The sequence below is a fragment of the Artemia franciscana genome, chromosome 6, assembly GCF_032884065.1.
Source record: "Artemia franciscana chromosome 6, ASM3288406v1, whole genome shotgun sequence".
Classification (NCBI taxonomy): Eukaryota; Metazoa; Arthropoda; class Branchiopoda; order Anostraca; family Artemiidae; genus Artemia; species Artemia franciscana.
The window spans coordinates 20,389,249-20,405,827 of record NC_088868.1 but is presented as its reverse complement, the minus strand read 5'-3'; the positions used below and the strand labels follow the sequence as shown (position 1 = coordinate 20,405,827).

Here is a 16,579-nt window from a genome sequence, read left to right as displayed (position 1 = left end):
ACATTTTCCCACCCTGAGTAGACGTCCAAAGGAGCCTGGTAGTTTTTCTAGAGGTTGTATTACCTTCAAAATAAATCTTGAATCTCTGTCAATACATTTTTTATAGCTAATAGGAGGCCAATTTTATGCGTTGAACTTTAGTATATTCTATACTTTACCTATTGCAAATCTTTCAGCAAATGTATCTGGTAAAGCTTTTTCTAGCCAAGCCTTGCATTTCTCGAAATCTGGATAAAACTCGCAGTACTAGAAAAAAAAAATCAAATCAAACATTAAAAATCAACACAACTTAAGTGTTGACATCAAAAATCAACACAAATTAAGTATGGGTTTCATAAATGGTAGATATGTCATATCTTGTTGAAATCAGAGTCACACAAGTTTCCATATTTGCCGATTTGGGGTTCTTAAGTAGAGCTCTCACATACCTTCCCACCTTTTTTCTCTCTCTCGGCCCCCAATTTGAATGTTTAGACACGTTGTATTTACCTTAAATTACCTCAAATCGCATTGTCCAGCGAAATAAGGATTAAATCCTGTAGAATCGCTGGTTAGTGATGACGATGGTTGGATGTCTCAACGGCATCCCATTCAGTTTGCCACGGCTTTGATGACCATTCTCCATCAACGGCTCTTTTAAAGGCAGCAGTGTTGGGGGTAGTGACCGCTTTTTCGGTGAGAAAATTCCACAAACTCACTATTCTGTAAGTGAAGAAGTTATTGCGTAGTCTAGTGGCAGCTCTCTTCTGATACAGTTTCCGACTATGCCCCCTAGTTCTGGCAGACTGGTCAAGTTGAAATAGCTAAATATTTCTTTCAGTTCATGCTCATTCAGGATATAGTCGTTGCTGATGCTAAGGAGCCCTAACAGAGACAAAAGGCCACTGGAAGATATAACCGAGCAAAAGTTAAATCTAGAGAAGAATACCCCTCCAACGTCCAATAAGAACAATGCGTCAAACTTCTTTTGACTAGAGAGTGTCAAAATATAAAAGTGAATATACCAGACGTTACCTAACATTGACTATTCCCTATATATTCTTAAGGGAAAGGTACACATATATAACTGTGATAAAAACTTGCATATGTATATAATTGTTCAAGCACTTAACAAGGAATGGAAGAATAAATTAACTCGGCAAAAATAAAGTCTAGACCATGCGGTCACAAAGGGACATGACGTTCTTAATATAGGTGTCTCTTCAGTCGAGGTTAGCCAAACATAATCTTACTGCCACCATTAAAAAGGGCCTATCAATTTACTGTGTAGGCAATCTGTTAACGTAAACAATACACTGAAAAAGTGCCAAACAGTTCTTAATGACTAAATATTAAAAAAATTAAGGTACAGATTTCACAATGGTGTTTGATTTCCAACAAAATTGGTTTACAGAATCTCTCAGCTTTCTGATTAAAAAGCTGAAATTAAAAATTGCATTACTGGCATCCAAGATTAAAAATATAAAATTCACACTTACTCGTTGAAAAAAAAAGAATGCAAGAATTTTCAATCTGTATTCTTAAAGCTTTAAAGTGCGACCTTAAAACTCGCAGCTCCTTCCCTCAGGACCTATGCTCATATAGACATTTTGCGCCTATTCCTATCTATGGTAATCCCAAGGCTATCTGAAAAATGGTCCAAAAACGATTAAATGCTAAAAATCAAAACCGTTGAGATTGCAAGAAGAATAACCTAAATCAAAACACATTAAAACATTTTTCACAATTGGTACTTATTTCCACTGAAGCATGTATATCAGAAATTTTTTCAGCTTGCTGATTACAAATCAGAGACTTTCAACAGCTTTCATCAGAAACAAATCAGAGAATAATGCATCACAGACACCCAGAACTTGCTTATAAACCTCACTGTAGCACCAAGCCACCTGAGGCTAACACAGCTACTGAAGCTCCTCCTCCATCCCAATCTATTCAAAGTCTTCCTCCTTACAGCCTCCCAAGAAGTTTCCATTTCCCTTAAATCTCTCCTTACGAAATCCTCTCACCTCATTTGGGGAGGGCTGCAGAACATATCCTAGCCACCTCATCCTTTCTCTCATTATAGTCCTAGAAATTGAGATTGAACCACATTTCTTGTAAAGCTTACTGTGTGAGATACGGTCAGTCAGTCGGGTACCCAAAACAATTCTTAGGCAATTTCAAAGAAAAACATCCAGCAGATATTCCTCCGTTTTTCAGAGCATCCATGCTTCCGAATCATACTTGACCACTATCATCACTCTAGCTTCCAATACAGTCCAGTAAAATTACGGTTTTGACCTGGCAATTGAGCAACAGAAAAAATTTTGGAACCAAAATATTCACAAAAACTCACTCAATAACATATGAAATAACGCAGAAATACCCCTTTTTTCAAAGAAAAGACGGGAAAAAGAGGGGGAAACCTCGGGTTTCAATTTCTTCTATATTTTATGAATTAAATGGTCGTTTTCTATTTATTCGAGTCTGAGGAGACCGAAAATGACACCAGAATTTGAAAACCGTAATTTCCCATTATGATGAAAAAGGATATCATCTATTCCTATTTCTACCAACCTGTCCATTAAAATCCACTAATAGAAATACTGTATTTCTACTTGGACCTTTTTTGTCCTATAGCTATCCTGTTGACTACTATCTCCATCAGTCGGTTCTACGCGACATGTACTATTACAACTGATACCCTGCACTTTTTAGGCATAAAATTAGCGGCTAGCATCCTATTACTAATCCCTACACAACTTAAACAAGACTTGACGGCTTCGTTATTCACCAAGAGCCCTACTCCTGCCCATGCACTACATCCTTCCTGCCTGAAAAATTCTACCAGGGATATGAGTTTCTGAAACTTCTAACAAGTCCAGCTGAAAGCGTCTGAATTCCTAAGCCAAACAGAAAAAGCATATGAATGTCTCCAAAAAACTGATATTTTTTGCTAAGTCTAAAAGCTTAGACTTAAAACAGTAGTTATAAATATTTTAGCGAACTAAATCTGTTTTTTTTTATAATGTAAGTAAAGTTTCTTATAAGGTAAGTGAAAAAAAAATGTTTAAATGCTATGATTTATTCATGTACAGGGTGAAAGTCTATTTATTGGTGATTCTCTTTTATTAGCAAGTTGACTTTATCCAAAAGATGGACATTATTGAAATGGAAAATAAGTATCTTTAAGTTAAACAGTATCAATTGAAATTCCCAACTAACGACAGAGCTTTAGTTCAAACCTAGAGTTACTTAAAACAAGTTTTAAAAAAATATTCTAACCAAAAGTTGTTATTTTTGGCAAAATTCAGTTCAAAGTGTATATAAAAAGTTTAATTATAATAAAAAGTGCACAATAAACATGCTTTGTTGATCCTATGTTTATTTATATTTACTTACTTCAGTAGGAAGCCCACAGTTTCCACAATATATGATATGGATTGGGTATGTCACATCTGGCTTTGGTCCAATAGGGAGGCCGCTTTCAGTAAAACAGCCTGCTGATGCTTCAGGACTATTTACAACTTCAGCCATATTTCCAAGAGCCTAAAAGAGCAAAGCATAAGTAAACCCTTGGCTAAATATAAACATTGACAAGAGAAACTATGGACTGAACTAGCAAAAACGTGAACTTTACACAGCATTATTCACCACTATATATTAATTCGGACTAATCTCCCTGAGCAAGTGAACAAGAATATGTCAATAAATAAGGACAATCCCTTCAAAGACTATGAATGTCAGCTATTACTTCAATGTATCGAAGAGTGAATTAAGAAGATGTGAAAGGGAAACATTGACAAAATTACTAAGGATTTGGCAGATGCACAATGTGAGCTGTGGGATTTCAGAGAAAGTGAGGAGTTGAAGAGAATGCAAAGGAATTATTTTAAGAGAGTTTTTTGGTCCATAAATCTACTCACAGAGTTGTAACTGGAGTAGGATTTGAGACTAAGTAGGTTAAGAAAAGATAGGTTAATATGAATGGTGAAGTTTTGGATAACATTAAATTGAATAAAAAAGCTAAAATAGGCTGACGAAAGAAACGTATTTTAGTTTTTTGGAGGATAAGATAGAGGTAGGGTGGCCACAGGAAATTAAGAAAATTTTAGATGATGTAGGATATTCATATTTTTGGAATGAAGGTAAGGGATCGAATTTGGATACAGTGGTTGATAAGGTAAAAGAAAGGTTACACGAGCAAGAAATACAGCAGTGGCAGGCTTGGAGGGAGGCCTTGGAATCTCTGAGTCTGTATAGTAAGGTAAAGGAAACGTGGGGGAAGAAGTTTGTTTTAAGTTGGGGTTGAAAGGGAAGAAATAAAATGGATTTTAAACTTAAAGGGAGGGTCGATTGATACTGGGGAAAGAGAGAGGAAATTTAGGGGTTATAGAGTTAACCCAGTCCCTTGTCTGATGTGTGGGGAAGATGATGAAGATATTTTTCATTTTTGGGGGAATTATAAAGAACTGGTGGATCTGAGAAATGAGTGTTTTCCTTAGTGTTGACAGATAGAAGGTGGGTGGAAGGGACTGTAGGATCACGAGTTAAAATGACATTAAGGGATCTGGCTAAGTATATTGAAAAAGGCCTGATACATCATGAAAGACGTACCTCTTTATAAATAAATTCGTGAAGATTCATATACAAGTACATTTTAACTTTTTAATTTATTTGTGCTTTTCTTATTGGTGTTGTAATGTTTATGTTGTTTTTTTCTTTATGGCCCAATGGCTTTTTTGGGAATATATAATGTAAAACTTGATTGAGATTCAGCAGATGATTTACATGTCCTAGATAAAAATATTAGCAAAATAAATGAATTCTTGAAGGCTTGCAAATTTTGAGTAAAAGAATGAGTTTGAAAATTAATGATAAAAAGACAAGTCACTTAGACTATGAATAAGTAAGGGTGAAGAAGTAATGTCAGGTAACAAGAAAATCAGGCAAGTGGGCAGCTTCACTTACCAAGGTAGAAACATTAGCAAAGATGCTGGATACAGTGTCAATGTGAAAAGTGGATTAGTCAAGGAGCAGGATGTTTTCATTTACAATTACAAAAATTTGGTTGAATAAGAGAATAAGTCTTTGAACTAAGATTAAGATATTGGAAGCCATGGCAATGATAGTGGTAAGTACAGCTCTGAAAATGTGCACTTCAAAAGACTGAAGAAGATATGCAACATCTTTTCCCTCTTGCAAAACTACTGCAAACTCACTGTTATGGAGTTATTGTATATTTGCACACTAGGGGGGGGGGGGGTAAAGCATAGCATATATTAAATACAGCAATGATAAGTTTATGTATTTAATACATGCTATGCTTTACCCTGCCCCCTTAATGTGCGAATATATAGCCCAATTTGTTTCTAAACTATTACAGATTCGCAATTTCAAATATCCAATCAACAAAAACGGAAATGATTGCAATTCTATATGTATAAATACAAGAATATTTGGGCAGGAATAACTCCATAATGGTGAGTTTGCGGTAGTTTTGCAAGAGAGAAAAGATGTTCCAAAAGTCAAAATGCATCTATTAACAATAGTTTCACGACCCTAAACAATTGTCCAGGAAATAGGAACATTGACCTATTTTTTTACAAGATGATAACATATGAATCTTTTGAGTTGGTTCTCTGGGGTATGATGTCATATTTAAGTGACTCTGTTGCCTGATTCTCTGACTTTGTACTTTACTGTTTCAAGTAAGAAAAAGTCACTGGTTTTTTCCAGTATATTCAAGAAAGGGTAAAATTCTAGTTTATATACTTTTTGCCATCTCGGAAAGCTTAGGAAAACGAAACTTTTAGTAATGAATCCAAGTTTGTGGTAATTTTGCAAGAGAGAAAAGATGCTCCAAAAGTCAAAATGCATCTATTAACAATAGTTTCATGACCCTAAACAATTGTCCAGGTAATAGGAACATTGACCTATTTTTTACAAGATGATAACACATGAATCTTATGAGTTGGTTCTCTAGGGTATGATGTCATATTTAAGTGACTCTGTTGCCTGATTCTCTGACTTTGTACTTTACTGTTTCAAGTAAGAAAAAGTCACAGGTTTTTTTCCAGTGTATTCAAAAAAGGGTAAAATTCTAGTTTATATACTTTATGCCATCTTGGAAAGCTTAGGAAAATGAAACTTTCAGTAATGGATCCAGGGCCAAAAACATATTCTGGAAAGGTATTGCCAAGCTTCCATGTTAACCCTCTTCTGATTTCTAAATCTTAGAAATTTGCCTACTTAGGTTTATACCCATTGAAACTTTTTGAAAAAATACATTTTACCTTAATTTTCAGTTAGCATTTTCAGTAAAATTCTAGTTGATTGACTTTTGGCTATCTTGAAAAGGGGTTAGGTTAGGAAAATGAAACTTTCAGGGATTGTCTGAAGGCTAAAGTATGTCCTGGGAAGGTATTTTGAAGTACCCAACTCCACTCCTTCTCCCTCTAGAGGGCCCTGAAAGTTGCCTACATGACAGGTCTATACCTATTGAAATTTTGACAAAACAACATTTTACCTTAATTTTCAGTTACCAGTTGTCTTATCTCTGCCTTTAGTTCTAAAAATTCAATTCCTTTTATTTGAGTGAAATTCTGAGCCATATCAATGGTTTTTTTTTTTACAAAATTTAGGAAATGTATTTGCATATCTTTAAAACCTTATAAATTGGGATTGAGCAAAGTTGTGAAATTGAAAACAATTTTGTTGTACTTCATTCAAGCAGAAGATCTATTTTGCAAGGTTTCACTTTCATAACACAAATATTTTTAAAAGTCAGGGCCCTCTAGAGGGAGAACAAGTGGAGGTGAGTACTTTAAAATGCCTTCCTGGGACATACTTTAGCCTTTAGACTCATCCCTGAAAGTTATTTTCCTGACCTAACCCCTTTCTGAGATAGCCAAAAGTCAATCAACTAGAATTTTGCTGCATTTTCTTTTTCTCTGGTCTTAGTTTTGAGAATGCAATTCCTGTTATTGAGTAGAATTTTAAGCCATATCAATGGCTTTATTTCTAAAATAAGGAAATATGTTTGTAGATCTTTGAAACCTCATAAATCAGGATTGAGCAAAGTTGTGATGCTGAAAACAGTTTTCTTGTACTTTATTTAATCAGGAAATCTGTTTTGCAAAGTTTCACTTTCATAACACAGATTTTTAAAGGTGATTAATGGTTAATACCCTCAAGAAGGAGAAGGAGTGGGATATGTGCTTCAAAATACCTTCCTAGGATATACTCTACTCTATAAGCCTATCTGTGAAAGTTTTATTTTCCTAACCTAACCCCTTTCCTGGAGAGCAAAAGCAGCTAATCTAGACTTAAAGGCTATTTGGATCTTTGTGTAGCTTTTATTTTTAAGCAAGGATAGTAATCAGAGATCATCCTTTGTAAACACAAAATGCCCCTTCAAATTTACATGGAAAGCATGTTCAGTTATTCTATAGAATGCCTAAAGCTAACCACAGAACAGGAGAGATATAGTCTACTGCTGTCTTTGAAAACAACCAAATTCACCAAATTCACCAGATTGGCTGGAGAGACCATGTCAGCAACAAGAACATCCATACTTGTACAGGACAACCAGAAATCACCTCCACTGTAAGGCAACAAAGATGGTAATAGCCTATCTTGAACATATCCTCTACATGCCAGATCACAAATTTCCTAAAACACTCCTCCACTGGCAACCACAGGGTACCTGTCACCACAGAAGATCAAAGATTCCATATAATGTACAAATGAAACAGATGAGCCTTCTGGACAAGCCTCATCCCAGAGTGTGAGGACATATACACAGCAATCACATGAGGGAAGATTGGAGGTTACTTACAAACACCCTTTGTGTCTCTGGAGGAGCTAAGGTCCAATGTTGTTGCAAAATGCTGAGAAAAAAGTCATATTAAGGAATGTTTCTGAGAACTTTTGATAGAGCTAGCCTATTCCATTTCTTTGAGCTCAGAATAGGAGCTTGGGCTTAAGATTCTAATGAAAGATTCAAGACGGTTGAGAAATTCATTCACTTAAGTTACCCCTTTTTCAAGATATAAAGCAGTGTTTAAAAAGCAATTATGATAAATGCACAATCTGAAAATATATAAACTGTATTAGCTGAGTAGCCCTTCAAATTTCTATCCAACTTGGTTTGTTGTTGTTGTTGTTGTGAGAGGGATGATGGAGCATACAGAATTGACTCTCTTCACTCCAGATACGCTGGTTTCATATGCTATTGCACTGTTGTTGTTGTTGCCTCCAATCTAAAAAAAAAAAAAAAAAAAAAAAAAAAAAAATCAGGGAGAGCTGTGGTTAAATGTAATCTAATAGTTTTGTTTCTCTCAAAAACAATCCTAGCATTCTTGTCATACTCTCTTGTTTTCCTGTTTCAGTCATACCAATAATCTCATTATAATCAAAATTTCCACCTGCATTATTTTTTACATTTTTTTCAAGTAAATGTCTTTCTTGGTTATATTTTGAGCAATTCATTATAAGGTGTTCTGCATCTTCATCTATCTTGCATAGATCACATAATGGTGATGTTGTAATTTTCCATCTCAATAATGAAGCATTGGTTTTGTTGTGTCCTGTTCTAATTCTGAAAATTGTGTTTGCAATGTTTTTGTTTGGATGTATTAGGTTCTTGGTGATGAAATTGTCTTTTACAATTTTTAGATATTTGTTTTTGCATTTATTTTTGAAAAGAAGATGCTCTTCTTTTATAAGATGTTCTTTGATTCTTTTTTTTATTTCTACAGGGTGATTAGTAGTAAGTAAAGAAATTTGTTGTGTAAGACTTTCTTTAGCCATCATATCTGCCATCTCATTACCATATAGCCCAATGTGAGATGGGATCCAGATAATTTTTATGGTGAAATTTCTTTCTTGGAGAGTTTTGATCATTTGGGATATTTTTGCCATTTCCTTTGTCGGTGAGACTTGGTAATTGGCAAGATATAGAAGGGAGGATAGTGAGTGAGAACATATTAGGAAAGAATCTGGTGTTTCAGTGTTTTGTATTTCTGTTATGGCAATTTCAATTGCTTTTATTTCAGCTTGGAAGATCGAGGACTCATCTGGAAGTCTTTCTTTTATTGAAAAATTTCGACTTTCAAACCAGACACCTAGTCCTGTTTTATTGCCTTGTTTAGAACCATCTGTGTAGATTTTTTGGGAAAAATTGATCTCATTAATATATTGCAATGTCAAGTTGTTTAGGTATAGTGGTTGTTCTTCTGTTTTCTTTAGGATTTGTAGTTGCAGTGACATGTCAATACAAGTGAGTCCATTCAGAGGTTTATAGTGTTCAATTTTACAGATTAGGGGATTAAACTCATTTGTGTAACTTTTCGATATGAAAATAATTGCAGGTAAATTATTTGTTTGCTCATTTGGAAAAAAATTTATTTGATCTATGATGTTTGTTTTGATTAGGTCATTGCTGGTTGTGGTTCTTTTTTTTATAATGTAATTAGTGTGTAAAATTTTCCTGCGTGTTTTTAGGGAATATGTGTGTGTTTCAAGGTGTAGTGCAGGTATTGGTGTGGATGGCATAGCATTTGTTATTTTTCTTAATGTTTGATTCCATTTTACATCTAATTTGTATAGCAATTGTTGAGAGGCTGTAGAATATAATATTGAGGCATAATCTAATTTGCTGAGAATTGTTGATTTGGTTAGGAGTAGTAAAATTTTTCTTGGAATGTCATTGAATTTACTTGCAATTGCATTGATAAATGTTTGTCTTTTTGTAATTGCTTGTAGAGTGTTGTTTATTTGTTTTTTCCATGAAAGTTGGCTGTCAAAGGTTACACCTAGGTAATTTTGGGAAAGTTGAGTTTTTATTAGCTTGTTGTTTAGTTTTAGTTTTGGATTTAGTATTTGACCAGTATGTTTGGTGAACATTACAAGATTTGTTTTATCTTCAGCTAGGGTAATTTTATTTTCATTTGCCCACAATTGGACATGATCAATTGCTTTTTGGCCACTTGTTTTTATTTTATCCATTGAGTTTCCTGTGATAGTTATGGTGATATCGTCTGCATACATGTATAAGTTAGTTCTTTGGAGATTATCTGTTGTCAGGTCACTTACATATAGGGAGAATAGAATTGAGCTGAGAACTCCCCCTTGTGGTACTCCAGCTTTTATGTATCTTTCAGAGGATAACACACCATGGGTTCTCACACAGAATTTTCTGTCAGAAATCCAATTTTTTATCCAGTTTTTTAGTTGTATATCTATGTGTAGAGAGTTTATTTTATTTTTTAAGATTTGTAGGTCGACTCTATCAAATGCTGCTGCTGCATCAAAGAAGATTGCACATGTGACTTGATTATTACTGAAACCTTTTTTTATGGTGTGCTCCATCCTAAGCAATGCATCCAGAGTGGATCTCCCCTTGTAGAATCCGCACTGCTCTGGCTGAATTATTTTTTGTGTGTCATTTATAATTTTTTTCTTGATTATCTTTTCCATGAGTTTTGCTAGGCATGATAAAAGGGATATTGGTCGGTATGAAGAGGGTGATTTAGGATTTTTTCCAGGTTTTAATATGGGAATTATTATTGATTTTTTCCATTTTTCTGGTATAATATTTTCATTTAGTGATTTGTTAAATAGATTGGTAAGCTTGAGTATCATATTTATTGGAAGTGCTTTTAACATTCTGTTATCAATTTTATCAATTCCAGTTGCACCTCTTTTTAGTGTCTTTAGTTCATTAATGATGTCATCAGATTTAATTATAGTTGATATTGTGCTATTGTTTATTGAGTGGCTATTACCTTGGTGTGTGTTGGTTGTTTGTTCTGTTTGAAAATTATTTTCAAAGTGATTGGCTAGGACTTCTGATAACTCATCAGGGTTATAATAATCTAGGTGGTTTATATGAAGTATTTTTGGTTGTTGTGAGGGTTTTTCCCTCTTAATTATTTTGTGGAAGTTCCTCCATAGATCTTTTAGAGGAGTGTTGTGGTTGAATTTGGAATTTATAAGGTTTGTCCATGCAGTATTTCTTTCTTTGATGATGGTTTTTTTCATTTGTGCTGTAACTTTGTTAAGCTCAATTTTGTTTAGTTGTGTTGGGTTTCTTTTGTATATTTTCCTGGCTTCTTTTCTTTTGTGCTTGGCAGCTTCACATCTGGCAGTCCATCCAGGAGTGGAGTTTAGCTGTTTGTATGGTTTTTCATCAATTACTTTCAGATGTTTTTTGCAGTTTCATAAATAATTTTTGTGATTTCATCTATAGCATCATTTGTTGGGAGTAGGTCAATATGATCTAAGTTAATTAGTTCTAGCTCGTTTTGCCACTTTTTGATCCTTTTTTCATTAAATGACCATTTATCAGGGTTAAAAAATCTTTTATTTGGGTCATTGGAATTTGTTTCTATGTATAAGGTGTAGTGATCACTATCAAAATCATGGGAGGAGTGTATAGTTGTTTGGAGTTGTAGGTCCCTTGAGATTATGGTTAGATCTATTGTTGATATTTTTCCAGTTTGCTTGCATAAGTGAGTTTCAAGATTGCAGGGGGTGGCTATGTGGAGGTTTAGATCATTTATTATTTCTAGGAGGCAGTTAGCCTTTTGATGATTTTTTGCCTGTGTGTTCCATGTCTGATGGTGTAGGTTGAAGTCACCCAAAATTATTTTGGGGTTTTGAATATTTTTGAGAGTGCTCCATAGTTGGTTTTTATCAAAGTTATTAGTTTTGTTATTATAGTAATTTATAATTGAAAGTGTATTCCCATTGATGTTATTTATTTTTATTATGCCAATTTCATTATTTCCACCAAAGGTGGTAGGGATTTCCTCACTGACAAAGTGGTCCTTTATAAGAGTACATAATCCCCCACCCTTTTTATCACATCTGTCCCATCTGTAGCATTTATACCCATTAAATGAAATTTTTATTTTTTCTTTCAGGAAAGTTTCCTGTAGGCATACTATATCTGGTTTTTCTCTTATTAGAACATTTTTTAACTCTGTTTTTTTGCTGTTGGTCAGGCAGTTTGTGTTTAGTTGTATTATTTTCATATTTTTGATTTTTTTGAAAGTGTTTTTCTTGTTGGATTTTTTGTTTCTTCATTGCTTTTAGTGGTGAATTCATCTTCATTTTCCTCATTTGATAGCTCAGATTCTGTATCTGAGTCTGTGTTTTCTTTTTGTGAGATTTTTCTTACAAATGTTTTAATTTGTTTCATTTTGCTTTGTTGCAGAGTTTTGGATTTGGGGATTAGGTCCAAAAGCATGGTTATAGCTTTGGTTAATTTGTTAATTACTTTTTCTTGTTTTTTTATTGATTCCTCAAGTCTCTTAAGGGTGGTGGATGTCTCATGGGTAGGTATAATAGAAATTAAGGGTGCTGGAAGTGGAGGAAATTCACTCTGCTTTATGTTGAATTCTGTTTGATTTTTATTTTTTGTTTTGCATGTCTGATGGGTATCTTATTTGTGATAGACACCTTTAAGATTTCATTTTTTTCTTTCTTGACAGGGCATATATTAGCATTTGCTGGATGTTTTCCTTTGCAATTAGCACAATTTTGATCTGTCCTTGGACAATCACTGTGGGCATGGAGCCCAGCACAGAGTAGGCATCTCTGGTTTGATCTGCATTCTTGGGCTTTGTGTCCAAATCTCTGGCATTTAAAGCATTGTACTAGTTGTGGAATAAATTGTTTTACTTTTTTATTTATCCCCCAAAAATTTATTGTTTTTGGAAAATTCTGTGGATTTTTGTAAATAACTAGAATTGTATATACTGATTTGGATTCATCATTGCCTATTTTTAGTATTTTTTCAATTTCTGGGTTTTCTTTGAGTTCATCTTCTACTTCAGCGAAGTCTGCAGTCTCTTTTTCAATAAATAAGATACCTTTTTTTCCAATTATGTTGTTTTTGAAGTTGTCTGCTTTTTCTTTGTCATATTTTTCAAAGATAATTTCATTGTTGTTGAATTTTATTTTCTGTAGTGTGATCATATCTGGAGTGGTTGGTGCTCTTGTTTGGATAACCATTGAGCCGCCAGGGCCAGGTGCCTCAATGATTGTTCCATAGTTGCCCAGTTCTTTTTTAAGGATTCTGGCAACTAGTAATTTGGCTCCTGGAGTCATTCTTCCTTTAATTTGGTTTTTGTACTGTATCCATGCTAGTACAGTACAATTCTTATCAAGTTTTTCAAGATTATTTGTAAAATTATGGTCATCATGGGGATCCCCCATTTTTTCCTCCTTGAGGAATCTTCCTTCAAATATATAGCCTATCAGTAAAAAATGAAAGATAATAAATTCGCAACGACAAGGCAAAAAGATTTATCCAAACACAGGTTCAGGATCTCTCAATTTCAATTCTACAACTGTGTAATTTTTGCAGAATAATTTTTGCTCTTTTCTTCCCAAATCCCAACTTGGTTTTGAAGTTAATTCTTTTTCTTCTTCTCATTCAGCAGACGTTAGGTATTAAACATAGGGTAGAGAATAATTAAAAAAGATGGCGCAAAACAACATGCTTCTCTTAATTTTTGCTCAATAATGCTCTTACTTTTTTTTACCGACGATAGGTGTGTTGCAACCAGTCAGTTACAAAGCGTTTGGTTTAAAGTTTGTGTCACCATAAAACTGAAAATGCCCCAAAAGCTCTATTTTTCTAGGAATAATAAGTCGAACGACCTACATTCCAATAAAATAAAATGCGCCGATTTGAAAAATTCAATGCGCAACCGCCTCAAAATGCGCCCCATCTGGGCACTCTGGTTACAACTTGTTTGATGCGGAATCACGCATGGATTATCAATCCGTATTATTGGAGGCACAGGGGGTGATGTAGCCCCTTCAATATCCCCCAACCGTCCTTTAACCGACTTTTTTGTGCCAAAAAGGCGTGTTGCACTTTGTTTGAACTGGAAGCACAAAAATCTTCAATCTTGTGACTAAAGAAGGATCTTCATTGCTTCAACACCACGGTCATATCTTTTAATGAAAAAGCAGCCATTTTCACTTTGTTTTAGCTTAATCCATCCAAAGATTTTTACCCTGTATGATTGCTGTATGATTGCAGCAGCAAAGTGGACTGATGGTACCTCCTCAACTCCTTCTTTGCAAACTCTTAGCAGAAAGATATTGATGTTTTAACTTGTTTGAACATCTTGTGAAAATTTGCAATGAATATACTTAGCGAAACAATTTGGACCTATAACCCCTAAACATCCCCTCCCCAGTTTTTGTGCTCATTAGCTTTTTAGCAGATGGTTAGGTATGTCGAGCCTTGCTTGAACCTAAATGGTTCAGAGCTTTCCAATCTATATTATTATAGGCAACAATTGCATGGACCCTCCAGTGCGCCCTCCTTCTGCTAAATTATTTTAATAGAAAGTTAGGATTTTTTTCTTTACCAATTTACTGACACTTACGGGCAAGTGCATTGAGCAGATTAGACATAAGAAGGAATTATCTTAAGAGATGTATGCCTTATAATCTTTGCTCTGAAATGCTCAGATTCACATAAGTCTTATGGTACAAGTAGCTTTAGCCAAATTGACTCGAGAGACAGATTTTTAGAGGTATATGCATCTTTCAAGTCCCACCTACCATCCGTAAGAAAGTACTCAAGTTGACTTTGAAATGTTAGGCAAGTGCCTATATAGCCAAAAAGATTTTCCCGAGACGCGTTAGACCGTTGATTTCAATCTTTATCACTAAAACATTGTGGAGCCTCTTCTGCAGGAGGTGTGACATACTAGTGCTAAATCATCTAGCTTTGATTTGTTTTCAATGCATCTAAGGGTAGAAACATCTGCCTCCATGCATGTAGTTAGGCAAATATTATGAACAATGATGAAGTGCAAAGACGTTGTTTCACAATGATTAGAAAAACGTTTCAGTGTCTAAGCACTGAGAGAAAGTAGAACATCAATAAGTGTAGAATATTATTTATAGAAAATTATTTATAAATGAAGTGCAATTTAAAAACCACACTATTAATTGAGTGTCAGGAATAAAAGGTAGGTTGCAACTAAAACCAATGTATTCTGTTTCTGAGACCGTCTTTGGGAAACGCGTCATCATTTTTTTCGCAGAAAAACCTTCTTGGGACTTACAATTTCAAAAACTTTACAGGGCCAACCACTATGAAGCTAAAACAAAAGCAAGAGCAGAGGATCAAAATCATTCCCATACATATCCCCAGCATTTTTGTTGATGAAGTTGACCAAAGGCTGCAGCACCATTTCAAGTTTCCCAGTTAGTGTAGAATTACTTTGCATTAAAATTTTTTGCTGGGTTAAATTGGCATTTAGTAACTGAACCAGCCATTTTTTTTACTTTTTCACTCATAGCTTTTGCAGCAACACTTCAATATCAAGTAAATAACTTCTCCAAGGCTAATCAAACCATCTATATTCATAAGGAGAGCCCAACGGTTGCGCTCAACCCTCTCGAACAAACTATTTCTTCAAATCATTAAGAACATTTTACTAGTATTTTCTTATTACTTGCCTTGTTTTGGGCATTGATTAAATTACACCCTCCTTCCATTCATGGTTTAAAGTCCCACGAAAGAAGTTACCCGCTTCCCGACTTCTAATATGCATTTTCACATTTTAGACGACATATTATAGTTTACTATTTTAGAATGAAGTGTACTCTACAATTTCTTTCTTTATTATGCTTTATTATCGTATTTATTTATTCTTTCCTTAATCTTCAGGTTGCATGCAAGCATTATTAATGAGGTTAGAAAATTGAAAGCAAATCACAGGACAAAGACATTTTGATAGGAAAGCAAGATTCAGCGTCAGACACACAGCTATTACTTAGTATAAACAATAGGTTGTCACCACTAAAAATTTTGATCGGCGTTTCACTAGAATTATGCTTAAACAAAGAAAATAATAAAATTAACGTTCAGACGTTAGTTGCCTCCATTCATTTTGTTCTTGATATAAACTAGTCTTAATATACAAATCTTTTTCATAGTTTTATTTATGGTTTTAATATAATTTGTTGTCAGAAAATCAACTATGGCATACAATCAACATGATTTTTAGTTAATATTTAGATAAACAGTAATTTTAATGTACTAACTTACCATACATAGGCACGTTCTAAAAAACTTGCTTTGTAAGGGAAGGGGAAGGGCTACTCAGCATTTGAAAAAAGGTATATTTCTTACAAAAAAAAACGAAAAGAATCGTAGATATTTCGACATTTCAAGAAGGGCTAGAAAGCTGTCCGGCTTTTGCACCTGCCTGCTTCTCAAGTATTTTGTTTTCTCTTTTTTTTTCGAAAAAGTAGACAGTCGAAATTTGCAGCTATTTGGAGAAGGCTGTGTTTTGGTAAAGCACATAACCTATTTAAAAACAGAATAAAGCTCTTGGAGGTAAAATCGTACTCTTAACGACGAATATTTTTAGCAGCTTTTAGTTTGAGTGTCGCTATTCACTTCTTTCAAAAGGTTTATTTTTCACATTTTCTGTCCTGCATTCAAGTCAACCTAAAGAAGGAAAAAGGGGAATTATTCTGTCGCTCAAGTGATTAATTTAATAAAAAAAAAAATACGAGAAATTATTTCAAAAAGAAAAATTAAATAGTCACGTGA

The 16,579-nt window shown here is 34.3% G+C and overlaps 2 protein-coding genes across 9 annotated transcripts in view; both read right to left on the bottom strand.

Annotated features, from left to right (window-relative positions):
- Positions 1-13,416, bottom strand: part of LOC136028168 (density-regulated protein homolog) — a 44,114-nt gene extending 30,698 nt beyond the window's left edge. For 2 of the 8 annotated variants that reach the window (XR_010617755.1, XM_065705853.1), the window contains exons 1-3: positions 8,019-8,243; positions 3,382-3,528; positions 159-246 (exon numbers count right to left, since the gene is read on the bottom strand). Coding sequence is in view for 7 of the 8 variants with exons in the window: in XM_065705853.1 (XP_065561925.1) it covers positions 159-246; positions 3,382-3,516 (223 nt within the window). In the remaining variant the exon portion in view is untranslated. The other 6 variants (XM_065705858.1, XM_065705857.1, XM_065705854.1 and 3 more) reach the window with 6 other exon arrangements.
- On the bottom strand, positions 8,293-9,252 carry LOC136028516 (uncharacterized). The gene has a single exon (XM_065706360.1). It carries the CDS (start codon positions 9,250-9,252, stop codon positions 8,293-8,295), a length of 960 nt encoding a protein of 319 aa, XP_065562432.1.
- Positions 13,417-16,579: the final 3,163 nt, after the last annotated feature.

Bases quoted from the DNA above. Each gene is read 5' to 3' on its own strand.
- LOC136028516 (XM_065706360.1), bottom strand. From the start codon at position 9,252: ATGTCACTGCAACTACAAATCCTAAAGAAAACAGAAGAACAACCACTA.